At 35.9% G+C, this 25,192-nt stretch overlaps 1 protein-coding gene across 1 annotated transcript in view; it reads right to left on the reverse strand.

Annotated features, from left to right (window-relative positions):
- PRIM2 (DNA primase subunit 2) overlaps positions 1-25,192 on the reverse strand; it is a 278,889-nt gene that overhangs the window by 224,629 nt on the left and 29,068 nt on the right. Inside the window, exons 6-7 of the mRNA XM_076003253.1 lie at positions 2,434-2,529; positions 103-240 (exon numbers count right to left, since the gene is read on the reverse strand). Of these exons, the coding sequence (XP_075859368.1) occupies positions 103-240; positions 2,434-2,529 (234 nt within the window). The remainder of the gene's footprint in view (positions 1-102; positions 241-2,433; positions 2,530-25,192) is intronic.

Consider the following 25,192-nt stretch of genomic DNA (forward strand, 5'->3'; position numbering starts at 1 on the left):
GAAAATTAAATTATTTCCTACAAAAGTACAGAGTAAAACTACCAAGGGTATATAATTGAAAGCGTGAACATGTCAAATGCAGAAATAAAGTGAAATACTTACTGCCAAAGCCTTGGACAGTTTGGCTCTAAATTCATTCAGGATGATTGCCACAATATCCTTAAGTGGTACGTAAGCAAAGCCAGCTTCCAAATAGACTTTCCTTCCTCGGAACAACTCCAGAGCATCAGCAAAAGGGATCTGAATTCAGAGTAAAACAGGGAAAATAAGTCAGCACCTGTCACTAAGACATCCTCCTCAGTCTTCTTATGTATTAGTCTAAACAAAGAAATTCATTAGTGGTAGCATATACAAAAGAAAAGCAAAAAGCTCAATTTATACTCCTTAAAACTAAACAGCATTAAGGAGCAGCAGTATAAAACTATGTTCGTTTCTGAGTAGATGCTTTGAAAAATAATAATACTAAAATGCCAAGTTAGAATACTTTCTTTTTATCTTTAACCTCTGCATTTACAAATTATAATCCCCAGAATTTTAAACTCCTAACTCAAGACCCTTAAGCATATTGCATTCACCTCCTGTAACATACCCCACATTTTATTCTGAATCAAATAAAATCCTAATTTGTATTCAACATATTCAGTGCCAAAAATTACATGTAAGTAAAATAATTCCAATTTCTTCCAAGTTTCCATTCTTACTCTAAAGAAATATATTGGAAAAGCTAAGCTAACCTTGACACCAGGAAATGAAAATAATAAACATTCAGTTTTGCTATGAAAACAAGTATTCGCCATATTTATTTAAAAAATATATTCTACTTAGATTTTTAAAGTCCTATGAACTATCCTAGAATTCTAAGAGATGAGCAGAATATGATACTGATAAACTGTAAAAATTATCCTCACTCTCCAATAAGAGTTTTTCTCCTTTTCAAAAATGAGGTAAAAAAAAGTTAGATGAAAAAATGATCCCCAAATTGCCTATTCATCCAAGTTTTAGGGAAGAGTCAAATCTGTGCACCAAAAATTCTTTTGTATACTCAATGACACCACACACTATAAACAGATCGTGTGGTTATTAACAGATAGCTTTTGATTAACTGATTTCTATGACAATCACAGTCCTTGCCCTCAAGAAGCTCATTACTTAGTTGAAAAAAACAACAAGACAGACACATATGGAAAGTCAGAGAGCCCTGCAGGGCAGTACTGTGTGATATTACACCAGACTGGTAGTTCATACAGCCCTTACTAGAGGACCAGGTAAGAGGGTTTACTGCTCTCATACAGGCAAGAAAAGGAGACAGAACTTTAGAAACGTGAGTTCTAGTCTAAGCTCTGCTACTGACTAGACTTATGATTCAGTAAATTTAATGAATGCCTCTAAACCTCAATAGCCAGATCTGTGAAACTGAGAAAGAGGAGGAAGAGATGGGCTAAATGACCCTTAGGGGTTCTTTAGCTATAATATTCCATGATTCTAGCTTATTAAGGTGGTCATAGCAGAAATAAAAATGTCCGAGCAGAAGCAAAAGATGATATGAGAGCAGAGTAACGGGAAATGTGTGGTGTGAGAGGAATAAATATTGATTCCTACACTCTAAGCTTGAAAGGCTGACTGAATGATGGCCCAACAGGTAGAAACGCAGAAACTGGAATGGGGAGCTAACACGGTGGCAGGATTTTAAACTCCTGGCACGCACCCACGATAATCAGCATGTTCCTTTCAAAGGAAATGTAGGGTTGAGGTTGTATAAAATGAATTTCAGCTCTCCTCACTTCCTCTTCTCGAACCATCCAGTCCAAAAGCCATTTATTTGGTGGATTCATGTAAAACAGTTGCCTATACTGAGGGGTGGGGGGAAACTGAGGCAGCCCAGCACAGGATGCTGGAATCTGAGAAGGTTAAAGAGGCCGTTCCCACTGAAGAACAAGTAGGCTTACAGTGTCAGAGCCCAAGAGAAATATGAGAGAGAGAGAGAGAGACAGACAGACAGACAGACAGACAGACACAAGATAGAGGTGGGGAGCAGTCCAAAGCATGGCACCAAAGGCCAAGAGCAACAAAGGGGGCTTCCGTGCAAGGCAGTGATCCAAATAGGGTGTTAGAGCCAAGTGATGAGAATATCCTAGCAGGGGACAGCCCAGCCCAGGGCATAGAAACCTAAACGATGCGAGGAGAGTATTCCTTTGAGAAAATGGCCTGCAGTAGGTGGTCAAAGCCCAAGCAGGGTTAGGAGGGCATCTGTGTGAGGGGACAGCCAAGCACAGAATGTTGGCATGCCCTTAGTACCATCAGGACGCCGTCTGTGCAGGACAGGGAGTAGCTGTGGTGATGAGAGGCGATACAAATGGGTTAAGTAAACATACACATAAAGCGCAATGTGACAAATTTAACAAAACCTAGGAAATATTTTAAATGTTTACATACCTTATAAACCGACTCTGACTCCAAGATAGCCCCATTTAAACTTGGTGATGAAGCAATAATGTCCTTTTCTCGGGAAGCCTTCTCGTCGTCACTTATCTTAAAAAAAAAAAAACAAAACACAATTTTAAACTGTTTAAAAAATTTAAAGTCCTCATTCAGTTTCAATAAAATGCTTTCCTACTCTAGTGAATAATCTATGTTAATAAAAAATCATAAACCCTGATATCTCAAATAATTCCTAATATGATTAGTAAATCATTATGATTAAAGAAGACAGAATATGGAAGAAAATCTAAATTCAACATTCTTTCAAATTTTAACTCTCCCAGTTTCTAAAGTAGTACACCAAAACAGCAGCAGCAGAGCAACAGAAAGTATTATACTAATAAAAAGGAAAAAATTATAATAAAAATTCAGGTTAAGACTAAAGAGTGTTACCCCAATTCAAAAGTTATGTTAATTTATTAAAATACCTATTTGAAGTTAGAATGGTTTAACTATTTCTCAATAATCTACCCACATAAAGCAATCCCAACCTTAAAACATTAGTTTTGCTAGGAACAACTATAAGTTTATTATCTCAGACTTATTATGGCCTTATAAAAGAAAAGAGTGACAGGTCTGACCAGCTATAAGCTTTAAACTTCTATACCAAAAAATATATACATATCTGTAAATGAAGATGAAATATAAACAACAAAATGAAAGAAATATTTACATCATATGACAACTGAATTACCCTCAGTAACCCCTAGGTACTAGTACACAAGTACTAGCAACCCATAAGTAGTAAAACATGAACAGCCAATATTCATAAAAGCAATAAATGGTAAATTAAAGTAATAATGTAAACTATTTCTACCCATTAAAATGTGAAAGTTAAAAAGATTTAGAATATACAATGTTGGGACAATCTTTGTGTAGGGCACTTTGGCAATATATATATATCAAATAGCCTTAAAAAATGCAGACTCTGGCCGGGTACAGTGGCTCACGCCTGTAATCGTAGCACTCTGGGAGGCTGAGGCAGGCGGATTGCTCAAGGTCAGGAGTTCGAAACCAGCCTGAGCAAGAGTGAGACTCCGTCTCTACTATAAATAGAAAGAAATTAATTGGCCAACTAATATATATATAGAAAAAATTAGCTGGGCATGGTGGCGCATGCCTGTAGTCCCAGCTACTCGGGAGGCTGAGGCATAAGGATTGCTTGAGCCCAGGAGTTTGAGGCTGCTGTGAGCTAGGCTGATGCCAGGGCACTCACTCTAGCCCCAGCAACAAAGCGAGACTGTGTCTCAAAAAAAAAAAATAAAAAATAATGCAGACCCTAACAATTTTATTTCCAGATTAATCTGAAGTAAATAACAGAACAAGTATGCAAATAGGAACAATGTTTCTTCATCACAGAGTTACTTACAAAGAAAAAAACCTAAATGTCCAATAAGTATCTGGTTAAATGAATTGCAGTAGAACTTGCTGTTTCAGCAAAGCAGGCCGACATTATTCAGGTCAACCTCTTACAAAAAATGAAAACACTGATAAAATTTTAAAACATCATCTTTGCAGCACAAAAGGTTAATATACAAAGTCAGGTCCACACAAAGTGGGGTATCTAAGAAGAGACCCTTCTGCTCAAATGGCGTGGGTCATCAAGGAATCCCAAGCCTTGAAATTGTTTTAAGGTAGTCCCTGATTCCAATGCCCCAGGCACCTGGCAGAAGCAAACTCAAATCCTCTCTGGAGAAAAGTACCTTCACAGTATGCCTCAAAGTACTCCACCAATAAATTTTCAAATACAATGTCAAGAACATTTTATAACAAGGCATATAATAAAACTATACTTCATGAGATAACAAAGCACACCAGAAATGAAAACAAGATATGTAAGGCAAATAAAGTATAATAGGAAAAGAAGAAGCAAATCTCTCTTTATTCCCAGGCTATTTGATTAGTATACTTAAAAAATTCAGAAGGCTCCACCAATAAATTATTAGAACTACTGGCCTAATTAAGCAATTGCTGGACTCATATATAGAAAAACCAATTGTATTTCTATATGCCAGCACCAATGGAATTTTTTTTAAAGCTACCATTTACAACAGAACCAAAACTATCAAGGACCTAGGAATAAATCTAGCAAAAGATGTGCAAGACCTCCACAAAGAAACTATAAAACCTTACTGAGAGAAACTGGAGAAAATCTAAATTACAGAGATACCTCCAGACACGAACCAGAAAACTTAATATTGTAAATGTTGTATTCTCCTCAAAAAAATCCTATAGATTCAATACAATCCCAAACAAAATCACAATAACCTGTGTGTGTGGACATTTACAAGCTGGTTCTAAAATATACACGAACATGGAAAGGGCTAAGAACAGTGAAGACAAAAATAAGAAAAAGATAGTCAATCCAATAGAAAAATGAGCAAAGAAATGAATAGGCACCTTAACAAATGAAAAATTCAAAGGGTCAATAAATATGTGAAAAGATGCTCAACCTTCTTAGTTATCAGGGTAGTACAAATTAAAACCATAGTGAATCTCTATGACACAGCACTACACAACCATTAAGATGGCTAAAATATAAAAATGAAAAAAAAAATGTTGGTGAGGGTGTAGAGGAATAGGAACTGTCATATATATATATATATATTTTTTTTTTTTTTTTTTTTTTTTTTGAGACAGAGTCTCACTTTGTTGCCCAGGCTAGAGTGAGTGCCGTGGCGTCAGCCTGGCTCACAGCAACCTCAATCTCCGGGGCTCAGCGATCCTACTGCCTCAGCCTCCCGAGTAGCTGGGACTACAGGCATTCGCCACCATGTCATATATTTTTGATGGGAATATAAATAGTACAGCCCCTTTGGAAAAATATTTGGCAATTTCTTACAAGACTAAGAAAATCTACCCCTAAGACCTAGCAATTCCATGCCCAGGCTGGGAAAAATGAAAATATATGCCCTCCTCAAAAAGACTTATATGGTCCCATTTATATGAACTTCCAAAACAGGTAAAACTTATCTATGGTAGAAAAAGATTTCAATAGAAGTTGCCTCTTACAGGGGCAGAGACAGGGATTTACTGGGATGGAGCATGAGGAAACTTTCTGGGCTGACAGTCATGTTCTGTATCTTAATAAGAGTTTGGGTTGCACAAGTTTATTGCATTTGTCAGAACTCATGAATGGGTACACTTAACATCTGTGTACTTCATAGTATATAAATTTTGCCTTAAATAAAAAAAGATAACTGTTAACAAATGTAGAACTCTAGTTAATAATATGCATGCTCTTAGTATTTGGTTGGAAGTATACTGATTTCTGCAAACTTACCTTGAAATGGACTGGTGGGTGGATAGAGAAATAGATAATATATGATAAAACATATATAGTAAAATGTAAATGTAGCATCTAGGTGATGAGTACAGGTAGATTTTTACTTTCAAATTCTTACAACTTTTCTGTAGTTTGAAAATTTTCATATTACAATTTTGGGAGCAAAATAAGACAATGATGATGCTACTTCACATCCACCAAGACAGCTGAAATTAAGTCAGAAAATGTGGATGAGAACATAGAGCAATGGGAACTCTCTTATCCTACTGATAGGAGTGTAAACTGGTATAACCACATCAGAAAATTAGACATATCTCGTGAGTTGAAGGTAAACATACACTATACCTTGGCAATTTTACTCCTAAGTATATACCCTGGAACACAGATAAGCAAACTGTTCCTAGAAAAGGCCCTATAGTTACTAGTTTAAGCTTTGTGAGATATATGGTCTCTGTCACAAGTACAGTCATGTGCCACATAATGAATGACATTTCAGTTAACAACAGACTGCATATATGACAGTAGTCCCATAAAATTATAATATTGGAAAGATATTCCATGCTCATGGATTGGAAGAATTGATGTTGTTAAAATGTCCATTCTACCCAGAGCAATCTACAGATTCAATGCAATTTCCGTCAATACCAGTAACATTCTTCACAAAAACAGAAAAAATAATCCTAAAATTTATATGGAACCACAAAAGACCCAGAGTAGCAAAAGCCATCCTGAGCAAAAAGAACAAAACTGAAGAAATCACATTACGTGACTTAAAATTCTACTACAGAGTTGCAGTAACCCAAACAGCATGGTACTGGCATAAAAACATAGACCAATGGAACAGAATAGAGAACCCATACATATACCCACACATCTATAGTAAACTGATCTTCAATGAGGGTCCCAACAACATATGGTGGAAAAAGGACAGTCTCTTCAATAAATGGTGCTGGGAAAACTGGATATTCACAGGCAGAAGGATGAAACTAGAACTTTATCTCTCACCATATATAAAAATCAAATCAAAATAAAAACTGAAATCTAAGACCCGAAACTATGAAACTACTGAAAGAAATCTTTGGGGAAACACTTCAGAACATTGTTCTGGGCAAGGGTCCTTGAGTAATACCCACAAAGCAAAGGCAACCAAAGCAAAATTAGACAAATGGGAATACATCAACCTAAAAAGCTTCCACACAGCAAAGGAAACAATAAACAAAGTGAAGAGACAGCCCACACAATGGGAAAGAATATTTACAAACTATCCATCTGACAAGAGATTAATTACTAGAATATATAAGGAGCTCCAACAATTCAATAGGAAAAAAAAAAATCAAGAAATCTGATAAAAAAGTGGACAAAGAATCTGAACAGACATTTCTCAAAAGAAGACATACAAATGGCCAATAGGTATATGAAAAAATGCTCAACATCATTAGTCATCAGAGAAATGCAAACCAAAATTACAATGAGATAAAAATGGCTTTTATCAAAAAGACAGGCAATAATGAATGCTGGTAAAATGTGCAGAAAGGTGAACCCTCTTACACTGTTGGGGGAATATAAATTAGTGCAATCGCTATGCAAAACAGTATGAAGCTTCCTCAAAAAAGTAAAAACACAACTACTATATGACCCAGCAATTCTACTGCTGGGTATATATCTAAAGGAAGGGAACAGTATATCAAAAAGATATCTGCACTCTCATGTTTATTGCAGCACTATACACAGAGTCAAGATTTGGAATCAACCTATGTATTTATCAGTTGGATGAATGGATAAAGAGACTGTGGTGTATATATACACAATAGCCATTTGCAACAACATGGATGGAACTAGAGGACATTATGTTAAATGAAATAAGCCAAGCACAGAAAGACAAATCTTGCATGTTCTCACTCATATGTGGGAGCTAAATATTAAAAACAATTGATTTCTTGGAGACAGAGAATAGAATGAGGGGGAGGATGGAAGGAGGGAGGGGGCATATACTGGGGACGGTTAATGGGTGCAAAAATATAGTTAGATAGAATGAACAATGTTTGATAGCACAACAAAGTGACCATAATCAACAACAAGGTAGTGTATACTTTAAAATAACTAAAAGAGTGAAACTGGAATGTTCCCTAACACAAAGAAATAATAAATGCCTGAGGTGATGGATAATTACCCAATTACCCTGATTTGATTAATTCACATTGTATGCCTGTATCAAAACATCACATGTACCCTATAAAGATTTACAACTATTAAGTACCAATTAAAAATGTTAAAAAAAGATAATTACTATATTTTTACTGTACTTTTCTTATGTATTGATATGTTTAGATACAAAAATACTTACCATTATATTACAATTGCCTATAGTATTTAGTACAGTAACATGCTGTACAGGTATGTAGCTTAGGAGCAATAGGCTACACCATATAGCCTAGGCATGTAGTAGGTATACCATCTAGATTTGTGTAAATACACTCCATGATATTCCCACAACAAGGAAATTACCTAATGATGCATTTCTCTGAATGTATTCCCATCCTTAAGCAACCCATGACTTAGTTTGTCATTGCAGCAAGAAAATAGACAATATAAGAAAAACGGACATAGCTACATTATAATATAACCTTATTTATGGGCTCTGAAATCTATATTTCATATAATTTTCCTGTGTCAAGAAATGTTATTCTTCTTTTGATTTTTTTTTCGACTACTTAAAAACATTAAAAACTATTCTCAGCTCACAGACCATGTAAAAACAGTGGGCCACATTTTGCTGACTCACTCTAGAGCAATGGATTTAAAACTATAACATTAATGAGAATCACCTGGAAGGCTTGTTACAACACAGACTGCTGGGCCCCATTCCTGGAGTTTCTGATTCATAAGGTCTAGGATACGTCCCAAGAATTCGCATTTCTAACAAGTTTCCAAGTGATAGGAATGTTGCAGTTCTCAGACCACTTAAGAAACATACATACCAGGAGACATGAACAAGCATTGTTGATATAAGCGCAGAGTAACGTTATTCATAACGACCAAAAAGTGGAAGACCAAATATGCATCAAAAGCAGAATAAGTATAGTATACTCACAGTGTAGAATAAATCTAGCAACAAAAATAATACAACTTCACACAATGTACATAAATCTTAAAAATGTATTAAGCAAAATTATCCAGACATGAAATATACTTAATTATTCTATCTATAGAAAGTTGTATTTTAATAAGGAAAATTGTATTGTTTAGGGAGGAATATTCAGATCGTCGACTAAAAGGAAAAGAAGGTAAGGAGGTGTTTACCATAAAGTCAGAGTAGCAGTTTTCTCTGAGAGAGAGGGGGAAAGAGTTGAGAAAAAGCACAAGGAGAGGTTTCAAGGGTAATAGTAATGTTTTATTTCCTCACCTGGATGACAGATTAATGTTTGCTTGGTAATAATCTCCTAAAGTATATGTTTTAGCTTTATGTAGTTTTCTAGATATGTATAATACTTAATTTTTATACATGTTTTCTAGACATGTATAATACTAAAATGTTTACAAAAGTAAAAGTCAATGAATTATAACATATCATGGGGTATTATGCAGCCAATAAAATTATTTTTAAAATTATAGAGATTTACGGTTGTCACAGAAAGATATGCATAAAATATGATGAGGTGAAAAGCTAAATTAATACAGTTAGATGAAGACAAATTAAAATGAATTTTTTTTAAAAAAATGGGATCTCACTATGTTGTCCAGGCTGGACTCAAGCTCCTGGGCTCAAGCAATACTCCTACCTCGGCCTCCCAAGTAGCTAAGACTACAGGTATGTGCCACTGGCCTAAAATTAATCTTTAAGAGAGTGTGTCTGTCTATAAATTTCCACATGGGAAAAAGTCTATACTAAAATATAACTGCCTGACTCTAAGTAAAAAGAATACAGATACTTTTTATTTTATTTTTATTTGCACATATTTTATTAAATTTTTCCCATAGAAATTTCATGTTCTGGATGTTATCATAAATAGTATTTATTTCAATTTCTCATTATTCACTGTTTTCTTGTACACTCCTTTATTTTGTTCTGTTACTTCAAAATTAAAGATACTGATTAATTTTGTCTAATAAGTATTGGATTGACATTGTGGACTCACCACTTTTGAACACACCTAATGATTTCTACATTTGTTTAAATCTATTGAGTCTAAGACTTATGTTTCTTTTCACTAGCACAGATTAAGCACTTCTTTCTCTGTGTTTCCACAGAAGGTAAAAGTCCAATGGAAAATTGGTTTTCGAATGTATTTTAAGGAACAAAAACCTTCCTTCAAAGGAAATCTTACCTGGAAGAATATTATGTTTCAGATTTAAAAAAAAAAAAAAAAGAACAGAACTCTGGTTGAGGTAAGACTGGGGCCGAAAGCACTGCCCATTCTGCCCACTATTATGCCATCCCTACTTTTTTGTGGCCCCATTCCCAAGACCACAGTCAGTAAACCCCATACAAGATAGTTAAGTAACTGTACAAAAACAATAAATGAAGACAATGATGGCAACACCCTGCAACAGAATAGCTAGTTGGCTGATATATCTCACCACTGTGTGACAGTTCAAAATGTTTGCTCACCAGTTGTTATATGAAAGATGAAATATGGCATACAGCATAGAGGAGGCAAGTTTATATATGTGAATCTGCGGATTATTCAAAAGCTGATGAAGGCTGAGATTCATGCATACCATCTGTTACTTACTATGCTAACCATTTTACTTATTTAACTTCATTTAACCCCACCAACAACCCTACAAGGTAGATGTTACCTTAGTTTTACAACTAATTACAACTGATTATTATGAGTAGAAATCAAACTAGATTTCCAACCAAAGTCTATCCAACACTGAAAACCATTAGGCCATGATGTCTCCAAATAAATAAAGAGATCATATTATCATGTAGGAGAGTAGAACAAATGTAACATCAAAAGCAATAAAAGACAAGGTCAACAATTGGAAATTTGAACCTCAGTTCCTTTTCAGTAATGAACAAGACAAAGATAAAGAAACCAAAAATGTAATACAACTAGATGCCATAAGAAGTCTTATAGCTAAAAATTTAAAAGGGTGTCAAAACACAAATTACATATAATCAGCACTCATTTTAGAGTGTTTAAATTAAGGGTCAGTAATAGCAAATATTTCTGTAACAGCTAACACCAGATTGTTTTGCTTTAGCATTTGCTTTGTTTACATATATCTCTGTTGACAGTAACTTTTCTCCTTAATTGACTATTTACCTCTTACTTTGCATTCCATAAGAGAAATCCTTTGAAACTCAAATATGCAACCAGACACACACTTCAAGAGTATCTGAGAGGAGGTAGCTATGTTTTAGAAATTTTCATGTCTCCACAATTATCTTTCATATATTATTATTTACATATATTTCAAATTTTCTCAGTGAACACTTATCTGATTAAATAAAATTTAATATGCATGCCTATGCTCTCCCAATTAATATAAGAATAATTCTAATTGATGGCCTGTATTGTTTTTTGCCCAATTACTTTGGACTGGATCTAGCAAAACTGAAGTTGAGGCCAAATGTGTTAACCTGCCATGGCCCTTTTATAATCACTTAACTACAGCAACAAAGAAATCATTATCTTTGAATATGCACGGGTTTGTCCTAATATTATTGTAGGCTCTAACTAAACAAATCCCGTATCACTACTTAAGTACTTTTAATGCTTCACCTAGCATAATATGGTATTTCACCTTTCCCTAAATTCAAGTATTTGTATTAACAATGCCACACTTATTTCTAAGCAATTAATTACTTACTAATTGTCAGGGAAGCCCACCCATAAAACTGCCACACAGCAGAATATTTTAGCTACAGGAGACTTTACTAAATAGTCTTCTGCCTAAAGACATAGTCAAGATACAATTAAAACACAAAAAATCTTGAGAACATAAATAAAAACTAGAGGTTATTAAAGAATACAATAAGATTTCCTTTCATTGAAATCTATACCGCCCAAAAAGTTATATAGTCTTGCTTAGAGTAGAAATTATAAATAAAATTCCAAGGAATTCAGTGGGTTTCTAAACCTTTCACCCAAAGTAACCAAGTACATTCCAAATCATCCATGTTCCATCTAAAAGTCATGTCATTTCCTGTGTTATAGCCTCTGAGTAAATACTCTGTTCTTCCTTGGTGAATTAAAAAGTTTATTCATTTGTCAAACACATTCTAAATCTTCATTTATATATTTAGTTATAATCAAAATTGAATGGCCAATGTAAGAGAATTCTCATTGAAAAATGTAGCATAACTATCTGAAATTTTATAATTAGTGTAAACCGCTATTGACTTCATTCAAATTCCTAAAATAATCTTTGAGTATTCTCTTTTCTCCTGCTTTCTCTTTAAACACTACTGATGAAAACAGGAGTATGTTTCATCTTCTCAAGTTCTCCTAAATGAGGTTACCTGCTGCATATCTAATAAATACTCATCCTATGAAAGAGCAAGACAAGATTAAATGTGTTCCTGCTTCTACTAACAGAGAATGTGAGTAAAAACAGATATAGAACAATTATAAAAGCAGAGTTACAGAGTAGAAAGAATATAGTTTATAATTACAAAAACATGGCTTCAAATCTTAAGTTAGTCAACCTCTTTACACCTCAGTTTCTTCAGTGATAAAATGAAAATAATACCTATCTCATGTTGATTTTGTCTGGATTAAATAAAGTGTCTAAAATAGGCCTAACAAATAGCATGCCCCTAAATGGTAAACACTTATTATCGCTATCTGTAATGTGCATTTTTATTAGTTTCTGTTTTCCAGGCTTTTTCCCCCAAGTAATAAAGTGAAATGTTTACTACAACTAATGCAGTTTCTATAAACTTGTCATTTTATTAGTTAAACTAACATGCGACATGGTCTTTAGAGGGTATTCAAAATGACTGATAAAAGCAAACTAGGTTATCGTTGCAACATCTTAAAATTAAGGTGCACTATACTTCACAAAATGAACATCCTCCTGAAAAGAGGTATATAAACAAACTGCTCTAAATGGAATCACATTTTTCTGAACGACTTACATTACTATTCCAGAGATGCTTGACCCTCACCCTGATTAATTTTCAATCTGCAGTGGCCAGGGAAATCTGAGCAGAAGTGACGTGTGCCACTCCCAAGCAAAAGCTTTATGAGCATGTTGTTTACCCAGTTTTCCCCTCCTTCTGCCACAGTAACTGGTAAAGTTCCAGGTTTATAGAGACTACTCAATCAGCCTGAGTCCCAGGGTCAAAATGACACAGAGCAGGGCTGTAGCTGGCCCATGAAGACAGAGCATGAGCAAGAAATAAAATAAGTCACTAAGGTTTGGGGATCATTTGTTACTAATGCACAACCTATTCTGACTGGAATAGTGATCTCTATCTTCACATCACACATTCTCATCTATAAAATGTTTTGAGCACATACTTCTAATATATATGTATATTTATTTATAAATCACATGCATGTATTAGTGTACGTTCTGTACTTAAAACATGCCCTAGCGACCCACCCAAAATGTAGAAGGGACCAGATTAAAAGTATGTATGTTGTATTATTCATTTCCTTCCCACACTCCCAAACGATAATCTTGGGCACACAGCTTTAGAACCACTAGTAGATTGCTCCAGCCTCTAATGTATAGATATAAATAAGGCTTCCAAGAGATTTAAGCTTCTATAAGCTTCCAATCAACAATATTCAATCATGTTTATAAATAGTTTGGACAGGAGTTTTCTATTTGAATCCACACAGCTCTCTTAGGCCTTAGTCCTTAAATAAGTATGCACATAATTTGCCAGCAAGGCTTTTTAAAATTACAGATTCCTGGTGCCACCTATAGACTGAAGCCCTGAGGTATATGTTTTTTTTAAAGGCCATTAGTGGTTCTGACGTACATCACCGCTCTAAAGAGTGTATCCCAGGAAAAGAATCCTCTTTTCTAAAATAAACTTATCATGACCTAGAAATACCACCATCTCTTTTAGCATTTGATTACTTTATTATAATTCATCCTTTTTAAAGTTATTTTTAATCATTATAGGTACATAATAGGTATATATATCTATGGAGTACATGTGATGTTTTGATACAAGCATACAATGTGTGATCATCTAATTAGGGTAATTAGGGTATCCAACCCCTGAAGCATTTATCATTTGTGTTAGGAACATTCCAATTCCACTCTTTTGGTTATTTTAAAATACACAATAAATTATTGTCGACTAGTCATCCTGTTGTACTATCAAATACTAGACCTTATTCATTCTATCTAATTATATTTTTGTACCCATTAGCTACCACTGTTTTATTCCCTACTCCCCACTACCCTTCCTAGTCTCTGGTAACCACTGTTCTACTCTCTATCTCCATGAGTTCAATTGTTTCAGTGTTGGCTCCCACATATGAGTTGAGATAATGCAGTATTTGTCTTCTGTGCCTGGCTTATTTCGCTTAACATAATGTCCTCCACTTCCACCTATGTTGTTTCAAATGACAGGATTTCATTCTTTTTTGTGGCTGAATAGTATTCTATTGTGTATATGGACCACATTTTCTTTATCGATTCATCTATTGCTAGACACTTAGGTTGATTCCACGTCTTAGCTATTGTGAATGGTGCTGCAATGAACATGGAGTGCAGATATCGCTTTAATATACTGATTTCCTTTCTCTTGGATATATACCTAGCAGTGGGATTGCAGACACAGATCAGATCTGAAACAGAATAGAGAACCCAGAAATAAATCTACATATCTACAATGGACTCATCTTCAACAAAGATGCCAAGAACACACATCGGGGGAAAAAACAGTCTCATCAACAAAACTGGGCAAACTGGATATCCATATCCAGAAGAATGAACCTAGACCCCTATATCTCTTGCCATGCACAAAAATCAAATGAAAATGGATTAAAGACTTAAATCTAGCTTGGGCACAGTGGCTCACACCCATAATCCTAGCACTCTAGGAGGCCAAGATGGGAGGATTGCTTGAGGCCAGGAGTTCAAGACCGGCCTGAGCAAGACACCCTATCTCTACAAAAATAGAAAAATTAGCTGGGTGTGGTGATATGCACCTGTAGTCCCAGCTACTTGGGAGGCTTACTTGAGCCCAGGAGTTTGAGGTTGCAGTGATGACACTACTGCACTCTAGCTGAGGTGACAGAGTGAGATCTTGTTTCATTAAAAAATAAATAAATAAAAAGACTTAAATCTAAGACCTGAAAATAAAAAACTACTAAAAGAAAACATTGGGGAAACTCTCCAGGACATTGGTCTGGGCACAGATTTCTTGAGTAATACCTTGAAAGCACAGGCAACCAAAGCAAAAATGGACAAATAGGATCACAGCAAGCTAAAAAGCTTCTGCACAGCAAAGGAAACAATCAACAAAGCGAACAAAGTGAAGAGACAATGCACACGATAGGAAAGAATATTTCCAAAGTACCCATCTGACCAGGGATTAATTACTAGAATATATAAGGAGCTCCAACAACTCAATAGGAAAAAATCCAATAATCTAATTTAAAAATGGACAAAGGATCTGAATAGACATTTCTCAAAAGAAGATATGCAAATGGCCACAAGGTATATGAAAAAATGTTCATCATTAGTCATCAGAGAAATGCAAATCAAAACTACAAGATAGGCCGGGCGCTGTGGCTCACGCCTGTAATCCTAGCTCTTGGGAGGCCGAGGCGGGCGGATTGCTCAAGGTCAGGAGTTCAAAACCAGCCTGAGCAAGAGCGAGACCCCGTCTCTACTATAAATAGAAAGAAATTAATTGGCCAACTGATATATATATAAAAAAAAAAAAAAATTAGCCGGGCATAGTGGCGCATGCCTGTAGTCCCAGCTACTCGGGAGGCTGAGGCAGAAGGATCACTCGAGCCCAGGAGTTTGAGGTTGCTGTGAGCTAGGCTGACGCCACGGCACTCACTCTAGCCTGGACAACAAAGGGAGACTCTGTCTCAAAAAAAAAAAAAAAAAAAAAAAAAACTACAAGATATCATCTCACCCCAGTTAAAATGACTTTTATTCAAAAGACAGGTAAAACAAATGCTAGCAAGGATGTGGAGAAAGAGAAACCCTCACACACTGCTGGTGGGAATGTAAATTAGTGCAACCACTATGGAGAACAGTATAGCGGTTCCTCAAAAAACTAAAGGTAGAACTACCAATAATCCCCACTCTAGGTATGTATCATCCATTCTTTCTAAAACACTGAGGACCTACTACATACCAAGCACTATTTCCAGCAGATGAGATCTAGCTATAAACAAGCACACACACAAAAAAAATCTGCTCTCATTTTAATAGAGAGAGACAGACAATAAAGAAGAAATAAGACATTATCAGGTAGCAATCTATGATGAAAATAAAACAGAGAGTAGAGCTATAAATGGATGGATTTATACTTTCAGTTGTGAGGTCAGTTAAAGCCTCTCTGAAGAAGTGACATCTAAATGGAAACTTGAATGAAAAGGAGGCAGCCACGCAAAATCTGACGCAAGAGCATCCCAAGCAGAGGTAACAGCAGCTAGTGCAAAAATCCTAGGAGGAAAAAGCCTGACAGGTTGCAGGAAACAAGGCCGATGGAGAGCAGTGGCAGGTGGGAGGTGGTGGGAGAGGTGGTTAGAGGTAGACAGAGGCCTCAGGCCTAGGTGAGACAGACTTTTAACCTAAGACTTCTAAGCCACATGAACAGAGGTTTAGGCAGGGGGAAGTTAAGATCTGATTTACACTGTGATTTTTAAAAGACCACACTGAATGGAAACTGAATCATACAAGGAATTATAGTAGAAGAAAGAGACCTACTTAAGAGGCTAACCTGGGAATTTAGGGAAAAGATGATGCAGCCTGAACTAGGGAAACACTGGTGAAAAACAGAAGCACACAGATTTGGGATACATTTCAGGGGTAGCACAGATGGACAGATTGCAAATGAAGGGTTTGAGGCTTTAACCACTAGGCAGATAGTGATACCCTTTACTGATGCATTTCTGGATCCTGATTATCCTCTGCTATTTATTTCACATCTATACAGATCTGTGGTATGTGTCTCGTTGCAAGTTGACTCAAATCCTTTGTGGAAAGGAGCATGGCATGAATAAATGATTTCAAGTATCAGTTTTTCTTAAAGTGAAACACATCTGTGCTATCAGGTAAAAAGACACATTACTAATTCCAACAATATTATTATAAAACAATAATTAAAACGAAGTATTAATGGGAAGCTTGTTTGAAACAATGAAATAATTAGGAATCATCTCTTTTGTAATGAAATTAAAAATGTATTGATGAAGCAAATGCTAAAAGAAAGTGATTTTTTAATATTGTTATTACTAGTTCTAATAAATATAACTTCTATATTGGTAGTAAGTATTATGATCAATAAAAGGCAATTTGTTTCCCAAATGCACTGTGACCTAATCATTAATCTTACTGTGGGAATTAAAGATGGCTATAAATGCTTTAACACTTCTTTCATTGAGAGCTGAGATTTATTTGCCCCCCCCTTAAATCTGGCCTGGTCTGTGACTACTCTGACCAGGTATGAGTGACACCATGCCAGCTCTGGCCTAGTCTTTGAGAAGACTTTGAGAAGCTTCTGCCTTGTTCCCTTGGAGTCCTAATCACCAAGTAAGAAGTCCAACCACTTGTTTGAAGGGTCTCATGGAAAGGATCACAGCAGAGTCCAGCCTTCTAGAAGTCCTCACCTAGGCACCAGGCATGTGAGTGAAGCTGTCTTGAACATCCTAGACCAGACTAGCTGCCAACTAAGTAACCCCATATGACACCATGTAGAAGAGAAAAATTGCCCTATTCAGCCCAATCTGAATCCCTGGCATTCAAAAATTGTGAGATATAATGGATATTGTTTTAAGTTTTAGGATTAAATTTTGGTTTTAAGTTTTAATGTTGTATTGTAGAATTCTTGTTTTAGGTTTAGGGCTATTTGTGACATTGAAATAAATCACCAGAACACTTATCAACCTAAAATAAAAGTTTTAAACATTTTTTCTGGCCAGGCATGGTGGCTCACAACTATACTCCCAGCACTTTGGGAGGCTAAGGTGGGAGGATCACTTGAACCCAGAACTTTGAGACCAGCCTGAGCAACATAGTGAGTCCTCATCTCTACAAAAAATTTTTTTAAAAATTAGCTGGGTGTAGTGGCTTGTGTCTGTAGTTCCAGCCACTCAGGAGGCTGAGGTGGGAGGATCACTTGAGCCCAGGAATTTGAGGCTGCAGTGAGCTATGATCACCCCACTGCACTCTAGTATGAGTGACAAAGCAAGACCCTGTCTCTAAAAAATAAACTTTTTTCTACTTATAATTCATACAAACATACTTTCCTCATTTAAATGTATAAAAGAGAGCCATATTATAGAGGAAAATTTTTAATTGGAAAATCTTTAGCGAAAACACAAAAACAGAAAATAAAAAAAATAATTATCACTATGTGGCTATGTTAATTAACTAAAATTGATAGTATGGTATGGTACTTCACTCACAAATTTTTGTGTCATTTATAATCATCTAAAACCTTAAAAGTTAGAAAATTAATGATAATTTAATATCCTGACATTCTAATTAGTATGTTGATGTCTCAGTAATCCTGCCAGGCTAATCAATATAAAAATCAATTGTCTGGTTACTTTATTACTGTTTTAATAGCACAGATGCTATCTGGAATATACTAAAATTTACACTAAAAAGGAAAGATTAATTACTTATACTCAAACATATTTCTTCTCTTCTATAAGAAAATAAATCTCTTATTTTAAAAATATTAAATTTACATAAGAGCTCTTCTTAAGTCTCCTCAATAAATCAAAATAGCAGTAATTCCTCAGCTAAGTATGATGGGACCAAATACAAGTTAGACCCCTACAATCTGAATAGACACATAAGATAGGCATTCCATTCTATCCCATTCAACAAACATTTGTTCAGCTCCTTCTGTGAGCCAAGTACATTGCTGACAGATAATACAAACAAAAGCAAGATACTACTTACTTCATAAATTGACTACAATATTATTTAACCATAGCAAAAGCTTAGATTTGTCTTAAGTGTCTTCTTGCAAGTTGCAACAAGAAAGAGAGACAGGCTGACTCTACTAACAATGAGATCTGAAAGAAGTAGTCACTCACAAGAGCAAAAAAGCCCTGTTTCCAGAATGCAAGTGAAAAACAGTAAAGCTCTGTGAGGGGCTGAATCTCCACCAGGCCCAGGGAGAGTGGAAATAGAGAAAGGGAGCACATTCCAGAATATAGCGGGGATAAGAAGGGAGAAAACAGCCCAAGGGAGAGTCAGAATACTCGTCTGGTGCTCAGCCTTGCTTACATGAATTAGAGATGGGCAGAACAAAGGAAAGCACACTAGTTAGAGAAGAAGAGAAGCAACAAGGTGATCTATCCCAGGAACCTAATTTTAGAGTCCAGCCAAGAGACCATTCATACCACCATAGATAAACCAAGCTAAAAAGTCACCAACAGCACTGCTAGGGCAGTGGCTTTGGCTGAGGTTTACAGAACATCTTCGAAACAGTTCGATGCCATCTCAGGGGCCCAGAAATCTAGAAAGTCCATGTGGGACACAGAAGATGGAAGTACGTTACTCCTGATCAACCGATATATCTTTATCTGTATCTGTCTATCCCTCTCTCCCTCTCTCACTCCCAATTTATAGGCTGTGAGCCACAGACTGACACAGCCTAGAAAAAATGCCAGTAATATAGCAATACATAAAGTAAACAAAACATTTATTTACATGAGTAAACAAAACATTATGTAATAAATGAGTGTTGGACATATAGATAGCAATATTAAGAAAATTTACTACTGAGACCAAATGTAAAAATATATTACAAAAAACAACGGGTTAAATATAAAAGTATAAAATTATAAAAATGTAAAAGCTATTGCAGTATGCGGATTTGGGTTTCTCCTTTTCATCTGCAAGCTAACTGTCCAGAGAAAATACCCTAATATTTGTTTTTAAGTTATGTATGTATAACTTATTCAAACTACCCAGCAGTATGGATTGCTTTTAACCATTTGTGGCACAGTATAACTTGTCATTCTTTGCCAATATTTCTTAAGAAAAATTATGACAACATAAAGCAGAGATTTTTTTCTTCAAAAAGTAGTTTTGTCAGTTTGAATTAGAAATATAATTTATGCTTTTATGTTAATTTCAATCAAGCAGTAAATTATAAGTAATACTTTAGTTTGAACATATGGCTCCAAATCACATTCAAAAGTTTCATCTAATATTCTTCAAAAATATATATATATATATATATATATAAAAGTATCAAATTTCAGGGAAATAAGTAGAGAGTACAGGGTGGAAAGGGACTACAATTCATTATTCTATGCCAATCAGGAGGCTAAAGACCTGTTAGATTTCTGGAGTCAGAACTAAAACAGCTTTATACCAAAATTCTCAATAAATCTTTTGTTCAATCATTTCCACCTGTCTCCATCCTTGTCCTCAGTCAGCTCAAAATACAGACCCCTCTGGAGCCCTTGCATTGCTCCTATAGTCATTCCAACTTCACTCAGCCCTGACCCCCATCTACCTACCTCACTCCCTTGTACATTCCCTCTGCTGAGCTTATTCCAAAATACTTTCCACATTGTCCTCTATGAACCAGCCTCCACTCACACATGCTCAACCTCTTTTCTATTTTTTTTTTTTTTTTTTGAGACAGAGTCTCACTTTGTTGCCCAGGCTAGAGTGAGTGCCGTGGTGTCAGACTAGTTCACAGCAACCTCAGACTTCTGGGCTCAAGCAATCCTTCTGCCTCAGCCTCCCGAGTAGCTGGGACTACAGTCATGCACTACCATGTCCAGCTAATTTTTTCTATGTATATTAGTTGCCCAATTAATTTCTTTCTATTTAGAGTAGAGATGGTGTCTCACTCTTGCTCAGGCTGGTTTCGAACTCCTGACCTAGAGCAATCCGCCCGCCTTAGCCTCCCAGAGCGCTAGGATTACAGGCGTGAGCCATCTCGCCCAGCCTCTACCTCTTTTCTAAACACTCCTCTGCCTCCTTGCTTTCTCATGAGAACATCGCCCTAGGATAAATTAACATAAATTTATTCCCTCCTTTTTCCCTCCACTCTGGCCAGCACCTCCCCCCTTACGGATTATTGTGTGCCACAATTCAAGGCCTCAAATTCATCAAACCCTTCTGGCATCTCACTCCAATGACCCATCATCTCAGTTTGCCCAGGACTAAGAGGCTTCTCAGGATGTGGGACTTTCAGTGCTAAAACTAGAACACACACAGTCCAAATCCAAATCCTGTCAACATCATACTATCCGCCTTCTTCCCACTGTCCAAAGTGACTGCGACACCCATATGGAAGATCCAGTCAACACCGGTTTCCCAGTCCCTGGCACACTCTGCCCTACTCATGCTCTACTTCTGCCGGTCACTCCCACAGTCACAGCACAGTTCATGGGCCCCCTCCTATCCCCACCCTCACACATTTCCCCCAAGCCCATCTCCTTATCCTTCCTGCTCACTCACTTCACTATCCTCAATGCACAGGCTCTTTGGGTCCATTAAAGTCCCCCTTTTCCCCAGGCCTTTAAACTCTCCCTAGTTTCAATTTTCTTCCCCCAAAATACTTTATCCTCCAATTATACCAACCGACTTCTTGTAGCACCCCATGCCTTTTACTTCTATGACTTTGCACATATTTCCCATATCTGAAATATCCTTCTATACCCTGTGTTTCTACTGGAAAATTTCTATGTAGCTAACACATTAACTCTGCAAAGTTTTCCCAGATTTCCTCAATCACATTTATTCCTTTTTCTATGTTTATACATACTTGTATGCTTAAAGATACAGTATCATAGTATTTATGTGTTATATTATGAGCATTTATATCTCCCTCACTAGAATATGAACCTAAGCACAGACAAAATGTGTTATACTTATTATATTCCCAGTTCTTACCACAAGACCTGATGAAATGTATACTGATGGAAATATACACTATAAATATACACTATATTTGGAAATATACACTATAAATATAAACTATGGAAGGTGACAATATTCAAAGTGAAGAAATACAGAAAAATACAGAATAAGAGAACCAAAAATATTCTGTAAAATGAAACTCCAAAACACTAAAAATTAATGAGAGGATATAATAATTCATCAAACAATGAAAACAGATTAATTCACGAAAGGACACAAAAATTCATACATACAAAATGATTTTCAATTCTGCTAGTAATTAAAGAGCAGATTCAAGGTTACATAGTAGACCAATAAGCATTAGTAAGGTAATGCTAGAATTAGGGTAATGTGATAGAAATGGAGGAAAAATAAGCAATTAAGAAAGATGGAAAAGAAATACCAAGAAGTTAAAGATGACAGAATCATGCCTGGGTGAATGTAAGAATAACAGTATCTTTCATGAAAATAGTTCTGACAGTTTCTCGAGATGAGCACATAGGTAGTTAAATCAAAGAAATATTACTCTTCTATTAGTTTGACATAACAATTTATATCAGATAAGATAAGGAAACTACTTTATCTTAAACTTTAAAAAATTTTTTTTAAATCTTAAGACCATCATCTCTCCAGGCCAGTGACCTGTCTTGACAAAGGCTGAAAAGAACACGTGGAGGGGAGAAGGTGAGGGTTTGCAACAACATCTCCAACAGCACAGCAGCAGATGGGCTCCAGCCCTGGAGCCATTAGCAATTTCTGATTTCTTAAGTTATTCAGATCTAAGTCCCACTGGAAAAAAAAAAAAAATGCTACACAAAACATGGTTTTTTTAATTAGTTTGAGGGCATTAGGAAAGCAAAAGCACAGAGGGAACTGTCAGGCCAAATCTTGAGGCAAATCTACACCTAAGAGAAATAAAAATCACTTTTTCCCTAAGGACATTAGCCAATGCCATCACCTCGTACTTCGAATCCTCAGCTTTAAGGGGCAAGGTGGCAAGAGACCAGGATCAGGGCCTACCAAACGTAGGGATCCTACAGGAGACCCTCCTAATATTGAACTGAGACCCCAAAGGATGACATCCTTAGGTGAAGAGTGAATTAAACTATCGTCATCTCTCTCCCAACCACATGATAATGAAAAGCAGGCTGTCTTGGCACCGAACAAAGCAGGAAAAGAAGGTAGAAAAAACAAAGTTTTTGAGAAGCTATGGCGACCCCAAGTATACACAGGGTGGATGGGCCAGGGAGCCATAATCCTAAACGTGATTTTAAAAGAGTCCCTGACTTATGGTAATACCCCCAGACCCCTAGCAGAAGCAAACATAGTCCTTCTTGGAGGAGAGCATGTTCATCCTGGGAATTCCCTAAAAAAAAAAAAAAAAAAACTGTGTGAAAGCAATAATCAGTCAAAGATAACCAGGCACACAGGGAATCAAGGCAAAACGAGTAAGAAACAAGCAAAAACAATAGTAGGAACAGAACACACAGATTTTAAATCTTAGAATTATCATAAAAAACAATGTACAACAAATTTGAAAAAGAAAAACAAATATTAAAATATCTGCAAGGAATAGGAATCCATAAAAAGTAACATATCAGATCTGAAAAAGAACCAAGTAAGACTTCTAAGAATTGTAAAACCCAATGGGGGCAGAATAGACAAAACAGAGAAATAAACTGAGAAACAGTTCAGAAGATATAATCTATAATTCAGCAAAGAACAAAAAAGGAAACCCAGACCTGAGAATGAACTGGGAAAGACTAAGAAGGCCTACAGTACAGTTCACTGGAGTCCCAGACAGAGAGAAGAAAGAATAGGTAGAAGGAAGTTTAAAAGCAAAAATGGCTATGAATTTTCCAGAATTAATACAAGACACCAACCTACAAACTCAAGAAGCCTAATAAAACCCAAGCAGGATAAGCAAAAAGAATTCCACTCCTAGACAAACTGAGAATTTTTAAATGAAACAGAAGTGAAGCAAATAAAATACCTTAAAAGGAAACTAAGAGAAGGGTGCCTAACTTACCTTGAAAGGAGCTACAGCTGGAATACACAGCTGATTTCTCCATAGCAAGAGTGGAGAAGACAATAGAATGATATATCTTAATGTGCTAAAAGAAAGTACCTGCCAACCTAGAATTCTACATCTAGCAAAAATATATTCCAATAAAGAATACAATCTCTTTTCTTATTTTTTGTTTGGGTAAAAAGATATTTTCACCCAAATACCTTTTTGCCTAAACAAAAGAAGACATATGGTAATAAAACATAAAAAATAAAAAAATACTTCACTTCAAACTAATGCAACATGAGGACAGCTGGACATTTATATAGAGACGAACATTCAATGTTTTCCTGTACATCTCCTTTATACTTATAAACATATGGTATTTTTATCTCTAATTGGTTACTCACATAATTGTGTCATGGTTCTTCAGAAAATCAGAAGACCCAAAGGTGGACCATTTATATGCTTTGTTGGATCTTCCCGCTACACTCGCACACCCATACTTTGCTCAGTTTGGGAAATATTTGTTAACTGCCAAGACAGTGAATAGTTTAAGACCAAATTCCTATGATCATAACTCATTTTTACAGAAATGTACTTGGAACGTTATTTCAATGGTTTAACATAAAATGTCAGATTAACAAACCGTGTGCTCTTACATCATTAAACTTTGTAATCAGTAAATATTTTGAAGCAAAAATTTAATGAAGGGTAAGTATGCTTTATAACTAAAGTAATCTGAAGTTTGTACCCACTACCACCACCCCAGTTTCCCTATGAACTAAGTTCAAGTCTTTGAAATCTGTAACTGTTTCTTTAATTCCAAACTATTTATTTCAAGCACCCAGTTAATTGGCAGAATGCCTATTTCTTCACACAGCTTTCTGTTACTGAGTTTCAAATTTTCTTCTTTATGACATCTCCCTTATGTTGTCTTCTGCAATAACCTTTTGGTGCACAATTAAAGGCCTCCCAAACTCAATCTTCTTTGAGGCTCCAACTGGCAAATGTCTTTCAAAAAAAGAGAAGTAATTTTCCTTTCCCATTTTTGCAACTTAGCCCAGTAGAAAACTGTTCAACTTAACTTTGTCCTAAGTTTTTAAACTGCATCTTGGACATTTTCAAGGTCACTGGAAGAAAGGCAGCCAAACTCTGATTCATGGAAGATGTGATGATGACTAAAGTCTTCCAAAGAAGCTAACAATAGTATATTACAAAAATATGGCTTTCGTTAGCTGGGGAGGAAAGGTAGAAACTTACTTCAGTTCAACATGGACCATTGGTGCAGCCATATTTATTCAAGCATATGATAAATGAAATAAAAAAATAAGGAAAAATGAGATCAGAAAAATAAATTGATTTGTTATAATTTTCTC

This window comes from Microcebus murinus, chromosome 5 (genome assembly GCF_040939455.1).
Source record: "Microcebus murinus isolate Inina chromosome 5, M.murinus_Inina_mat1.0, whole genome shotgun sequence".
NCBI lineage: Eukaryota > Metazoa > Chordata > Mammalia > Primates > Cheirogaleidae > Microcebus > Microcebus murinus.